The 6,913-nt window shown below is 47.6% G+C and overlaps 1 protein-coding gene across 1 annotated transcript; it reads left to right on the forward strand.

The window, feature by feature from the left end:
• Nucleotides 1-4,182: 4,182 nt before the first annotated feature.
• On the forward strand, nucleotides 4,183-5,355 carry LOC142436285 (melanoma antigen preferentially expressed in tumors-like). Its single transcript, XM_075540041.1, has one exon. It carries the CDS (start codon nucleotides 4,183-4,185, stop codon nucleotides 5,353-5,355), a length of 1,173 nt encoding a protein of 390 aa, XP_075396156.1.
• The last annotated feature ends 1,558 nt before the right edge of the window (nucleotides 5,356-6,913 follow it).

Raw genomic sequence — 6,913 nt, forward strand, 5'->3', positions numbered from 1 at the left:
AAATATCAGTGACAACCACACACAAGTCTGAAGCGATCATTTCCTAACTAGCACCAACACACACATGGAGAGCCACACCCCACGCAAAAATGTTATACACGAAGAACAAAGAAGCTTAACACAATACACTTACACACTCTCACACAACATGTGCAAACATAAGGCAAAATTTCTGGAATATACATATCAATAACCTCACCCAAGATCAATGGACTAATTCTAAAGTTAAAGGAATGAGAGAAGCGGGTGGGTCAGAAAAAAAAAGCTATCAAATGCTACCTCATGCTTCCTCTGACCTCATACACCCAGACCTGGAACAACTTAAAACCAGAGGCAGCCCAATGCATATGAAGCATAGAGCAACCAGAGGAAAGCCGGGACCGTACTTTTGATAAGTGTTTAACTGAATAGCAGAAGAAAGGAGACCTAGACCAGGGAGCTTCTCTGGACCTGCGGTTCCCGCCTGGCGAACTTCTTAGGCCCTAGTTAAGGCTGAGACCCAAACACACAGTGCTCGCCAAGGGAGGTCCAGCGCAGAGATGTTGCAAAGAGAAAAGGAAGACACCCTAGAGCACACAGGGAGAGTCTTCTCCTGCAGGTGATGCCCTAGATTTGGATTCCAGCTACCTAAACAGAGGGACCATTAATGTTGGTTGTTTTAAGAACCCTAATTGGTGATGTTTCTCTCATCAGAGCACTTGAGAAGAGAATGTACAGGGCTCTTTCCAAAAGTCAATCCTTGAAGCACGGCCAGTGTGACCTAATAATCCCTACTGTGCTCTACGGACATGCAATTGCAGTCTCGTGTTTGGTAATCCACTGGGGTGCTTACCACCAAGTCACTGGTTCAAAGCTCTCAGCCAATCTGAGGGACTTGATGAGGCCTCTACTCCTGGAGAGATCGACAGTCATTAGGAAGCTAAAGAGGCACTTCAGTTCTTTCCCATAGTTGACTCCTAGTTGGAAGAGGCACAGAATTCAAGTAATGTTGTGCTTTGGGAAATTAATTACACAGATGGATACCCATAAGGACAAAACCCTGTCACACATGTGAGATTCTCGGCTCTAGAGCCATGTCGGTAACCTATTGCTTAATCCACTCTCAGCAGATAACCCACTCCTCACAGTTTTCTATGTTGTCTCAATCTCGGTGGGGAAGGTGTGATGGCTGAGAGTTTCTGTCAACAGGGCCAGGTCTTGATTCTAAGGTATTGGTTCTTTACGATGGCATCATCCTTGTTGATGGGATTTCATAAAATGCCATCAATTCCAAGCTGAGACTTACTTTGAACAGCCAATGACGGGGAAGAGAGCTACCTTGTGGGTGTGGCCTCATGATTTAAAAGGTCTCCGTGAGAGCTCTGTAGCTTTGTTCTGGACCTGGACCCTTCCACTGACCTGAAGGTTTGGGGACTTGGGACAGAATCGTTTCATCGTTCCTGCTTCTCTGGAAGTTGTCAGTCTCAACACACTTGAGGAAGAAGGCTGCCATTGGACCTGCCATCTTGGATTCATCATCCACTGGATCTGCTTGAATACCGGTAAGAGTCCAAGACTGAAATGTGAGCTTTGCCAGCATCTGGAACTGAAAGTTGAAACAGGGAGAAAGCAGAAAATTCTCTAAGTGGTTCTGAGGAATGAAGTCGGGAGGGAACTAGGCGTTTGTACACGGGGTACCCATCTTGGCCCTCTTGGAGACCTACGTGAAGTGAGTGTTTCTATATTGTGTTTTGAATATATGGATGTGTTTCCTCTACTCCATATAAGAAGGGTAAACAGATTAAGGTGTCCTGCTCACCCTCAATCCCCTTCACACCTCAGAATCTATTCAGGGACTTGATGTGTCTTAATATCTTGTCTTTGTGCAATGGTCCATTATGTTCTCATCTTGCTGGGTAGAGGTGCTCCGTAGCGTGGCAGGTATGTAAGGATGTCAGTTTGGGAGCTGGGCTCCAGTGTTGGCTTATTCCTCCATCAATCAAGGGTTGGAGGCTTCAAAACCACCAGACTCTGCAGTTCACACCGATGGCAGTCTGCTCCCAGAAAGACATACAGCAGCGTTAACCAAAGTAGGTCATTCTGCCCACTGAGGTTAAATGGAAATGCCCATTCATTGCAAAAGAGATGCCTGTACTTTATATATGGGGCTTTCTGTTCTAATTAAGAATTATAGCATTGGAAACACGTAGGGGCAGTTTACTCTGTTCTATGTGGCTACCATTCATGGACAGGGACAGTGACTGTAAGATTTTGATACTTTATTTCAGCTTTCCCACAAAAGGTTTCAATGACCAGAAAGTGTATGAGTAACTTTTCTGTTTTCCTAAGAAGACTGCTCACACGAGGGCTAATAAGTGTACAAGCTTGTGATATGTAACCTTGAGTGGACTAGAGAGCAGTTGTAACATGTTCTACAGTATAGCCATGAGGGGGTATAGCATGAAATGACACTGGATTCAGTTTATTTCCTTTATTACATTAAACTGTGGTAGCTTTGATTGGATCTGCTATGATGGGATCCTTTAGGAAGCTGGTCCAAGTTGAAAGGATTCTGTGTAGGATAGCACTCCTTAATCCTTTCTTAATCTTTACCAGATTGATATAAGCAGAGGTTCCTGAGGTGTGAATTCAGAACCTTTCACCCAGCTAGGGATTGGAGAAAAGTTGGCAGAGAGAAGCAGGATCTGTCTGCAGCAAGACAGGTGACTTGGATCTGGGTGCCTCTGTAGACCTGCAGCCCCTGCTTGGTGAAGCTCCTGAGCTCATTAAGGCTGATGTTCAAAGACTCTGTGATCCCTAGGCAAGTCAAGCCTAGGCATTTTGCAAGAAGACAAGGAACTGGGCCAGAACACACAGGGAGAGAAACCTGTCCTTGAGCTGAGGTCCTGGATTTGGATTGTATACAAATGAACAATAATACAGCACATCTTGGGGGTTTTAAGACCCCCAGTTGGTGACGCTACTCTCATAATCTCCCTTAAAATCTGAGAGAACGTGCTGGACTCTTCTCCAGAGAGCAATGCTGCATAGACACCCAGTGGTGTCCACGAATCCCTACTGTGTTTGAGAGGGATGCAATCTCGGTGGCATATTTTTTTAGGCTTTGGGTTGCCCCCCGTTAGGTCAGCAGTTCAAATCTGATCTGTGATGATGCATGAGCACAGGCTCTCTTGGAATGATTGACAGTCCTTAGGAACCCAAAGAGGCATTTTGCTTCCATAAGGTTTCTCAAAGTCAGAAGAGAGTCAGTGGGTTTAAGGTTTTGCTTTGGGAAATGAGCTACCCACATGAAAATGCAAAGGAAAAACTATACTGCACATATGAGAATTTTGGTGATGCAGCCTTTTCTGGAAACAATTGCTAAATCCACTCTAATCTACTAACACTCCAAAGTTTTCCATGTTCTCTCACGCACAGTGTGCACAGAGATGGCTGAGGGCTTGTGTCAACAGGGTTGGGGCTGGATTCTCAGGGGTTGGTCAGTTCTGATGGCATCAACCTGGTTGAGCAGATTTCCAAAAGTCAAAATTCCATGCTGAGCCCTACTGCGATCAACCCATGAGGGTGAAGATAGCGTCTTTGTGGGGGTGGTCGTATGATTTAAAAGGACTCTCTGAAAGCTAATGATCTTTGTTCTCTCCTAGGCCAGTCTTCTGACCTGAAGGTTTGGGAACTTGAGACAGAATCTTGCCATCCCTCCTGCTTCTCTGGGAGTTGTCAGTCTCAACGTCCTTTGAAGAAGAAGCCTGTCATCTGAGTTGCCCAGCTTGGATTCGTTAGCCACTAGCTATCAAGGGTAAGAGTCAGGAATGAAATCTGAGCCTTCTCAGTCCCTCCACTGTGCGTTAAATATGTATCATTAACATGAAAGCCCTCTATTTGTAAATGATTCTGAGGCTAACATGGGAGAAGGACACGGTTGTCGGATGGCGGGGTCCACAGAGTGGCTCTCCTTGAGATCTGAGCAGACCTGTTTTCCCATCCACAGGTGAGGAATCCTCTTGGAGCAGACTGATCACCATGAGCAGCAGGAACCCATTCAGGCTCCAAGACCTGACCATCCAGGGCGTGTTGCAGAATGAGGCCTCAGCCATTGCCGCTCTTGAGTGGCTGCCCACACAGTTCTTCCCTCCCTTGTTCATGGCAGCCGTTGCCAAGGGACACAGTGAGGTGGTGAAGGCCATGGTGCACTACTGGCCCTTCACACAGCTCCCACTTGGGGCTCTGTTGGAGGATTGTGTGTTTCGAGAGCTCATCTTAAAGGCTGCACTCGATGGCCTTGATATCCTGCTTGCCCAGAATGCTCAGCACAGGAGATGCAAACTGAAAGTGTTGGATTTACAGCTGCAAACTGGCACCAACTTCTGGAATGTCTGGGCTGGAGCCCCATCTAATGACTCTGTGATGTCATCAGAAGAGTCTGAGGACACACCCCGCAGAATTCAGATGGAAAAAGGACCCCATTCCAGATCAGGAGGGAAGCACCAGCCCCTGGCCTTCGTGGAGGTGCTCACAGACCTGTGGTTTGAGGAAGCTACCTCAGAGGTACTGCTCACCTTCCTGATTGAAAGGGTCAAGCAGAAGAAGGCCCTGCCAACACTGTGCTGCAGGAAGGTGGCGTTTCTTGGACCTCTCCCACAACTTCACATTCTTGGGGACATCCTGAAGGTGGTGCAGCTGGACTGTGTCCAGGAGGTGGAAATTCATGGCAAATGGGACCTGCACAGCCTCAACTGGTTTGCTCCTTACTTGGCGCAGATGGGTCACCTGCAGACCCTCTTTCTCTCTGGAGTCATCTTGGGTTGCAAGGACTGTGGCAAAGACTGCAACGTGGAGCAACTCCTTGCCCAATTCACCTCTCAGCTCCTCAATCTGCATCAGCTCCAGCACCTCTTCCTGGAATCTGCCTGCCTGCCCAGGGGCTGCCTCATCCGGCTGCTCACACGCTTGCCATCTCCCTTGCTGACCCTCAGCCTGACTGATTGTGTGCTTTTGGACGAGGACTTGACTTACCTGTCTTTATGCCCCTGTACCAGCCGCCTAAGGACCCTGGTATTGTGTGGTCTATCCAGGCCTAGCTCAAGTTATGCATTCCTTCCGGGGCTGCTAGAGATTGTCTCCACCACCCTTATGCACCTGAACTTAGCTGGCTGTGGGATCCAGGACCCTGACCTCAGGGCCTTGCAGAATGCACTGGGCCGCTGCTCCCAGCTGGTCACCTTGATGTTATGTGGAAACTCCGTGTCCTGGGATGTTCTGCAGCAGCTGCTGCAGCACACCAACCCTCACTGCAAGTTCTTGGAGCTCCCTGTCCCACTGCATTGCTACTTGGGCCCCCAAGGAATGCTGCACTAGGAAGCTCTCCTCCCTGTCTTGGAGGAGGTGATGGTGATCCTGATGCCCAACGGGGTCATTTCTGTAGAATTCTGTAACCACAGAGGTACTGACAGATCATTGCATGCCATCCTCATCCAAATGGACAGCTGATGCCATCATCTCCTTCACGCTATCTTGTCAGTCCAAAACGTCCAGCTGTGGGTGCCTTGCCCCATTTTAAAGCGTTCATGTTCCCTATGCCTAAGTGATTTGTTCTTGAGGTACACGAGGGTCAGGAATCTTCTCTGTGATAAAGTCGCCTTCAGATGTGAAGATTTCAGGATGCATCAGACATCACCCTCACCCAAGTCAACCCTCGCTTGCTTCACCTGCCTTGTAGAAGGCATTGAAAGAAAGATTCCAGCAGACTGGATGCTGACCCCCCTCAATAAAGGATGGCAGGACGGCACCATGTTTTTGGAATTGAAGGTCTGATCTTGGGCATCTTCTCGATTCACTGCAACCTGGATTCCACCACCTAGGAAACTCTCCAAGAAATTCAGAACCCCCCTTGTTGAGAAGAGACCAGCCCCTTTCCTTCCAAGCCACTGAAACACATTGTTCAAAGCAGGGGTAAATTTGTGTACACTGCGTTCAAATAAACATCTCTCCGTAAAGCCATTCATTGTGGTATTGATTCCTCTTGCAGCCTGAGTGAACATTAATTATTCATGACATGGTTTGTGGTTGCACACTCAGAAGAAATGGGCATCCACATTTGGGGGCACTGGTCTCCCTCTTCTTTACCTCCAATATTACCACGTTCAAAGCTGGGCTTTGGCCAACTTCGCAAGTACCAGGACGCCTGGTTTCAGTAATGCACCTAGGGGATACTTCAGTTATTTCCTGATGTCATTTGGGGGACCCTATTGCATCGTTGCATAGCACCTTATCCCTGGTGGGGCTTTGAAGAAAGTAATGGGCAGATAAGCACAAGATCTGTAGAATAATCCCACCAGGTGCTCCACAGGGAAGGACGAATTTATCTGCTTCAAACATTTATGTCCTCAGATATCAGAGATATTGGCTGCCTATGATGGACAGGGTGGCTGTTGCCAGTGTTTGTATCAATATACAAACCAGGAGATCAGGGTTTGAACATAAGTCTTCCTGTATTTCATAGGCTGAGTGCATACAGGGTGCAGTCGTCATCGTGCACCTGTTTGCTGTACTCAGCATCAACAGGGTATAAGGACGTCGGAGCTCATTATCCCTGTACCTTTCTGCACTCACGGTTCCTGCAGCAGCTGTCTGTCTTGTCTTTTGTGCATATCTCATCTACTTGCGGTGGGGCTTTCTCTATGTCTACTTGGACGGGACAGGATTTTCTGTAGTTTGGTAGTGATGCAATTATATATATTTTAGAGCTCTAATGGTCTTGCGACTTTTGTGTTGGGCTGTCATCTAGAAGGTTGAGAGTTGAAAACCACAATTTTCTCCCCCAGGGAAATATGGGATTGACTCTTTTCATGAAGACACAGGGACAGATGAGAGCTCTCAGCACAAGGAATCCAGGACAGATAAATCTTCAGAAGCA

The sequence above is a fragment of the Tenrec ecaudatus genome, unplaced genomic scaffold, assembly GCF_050624435.1.
Source record: "Tenrec ecaudatus isolate mTenEca1 unplaced genomic scaffold, mTenEca1.hap1 Scaffold_1941, whole genome shotgun sequence".
Taxonomy (NCBI): Eukaryota; Metazoa; Chordata; class Mammalia; order Afrosoricida; family Tenrecidae; genus Tenrec; species Tenrec ecaudatus.

Bases quoted from the DNA above. Each gene is read 5' to 3' on its own strand.
- LOC142436285 (XM_075540041.1), top strand. From the start codon at position 4,183: ATGGTGCACTACTGGCCCTTCACACAGCTCCCACTTGGGGCTCTGTTG.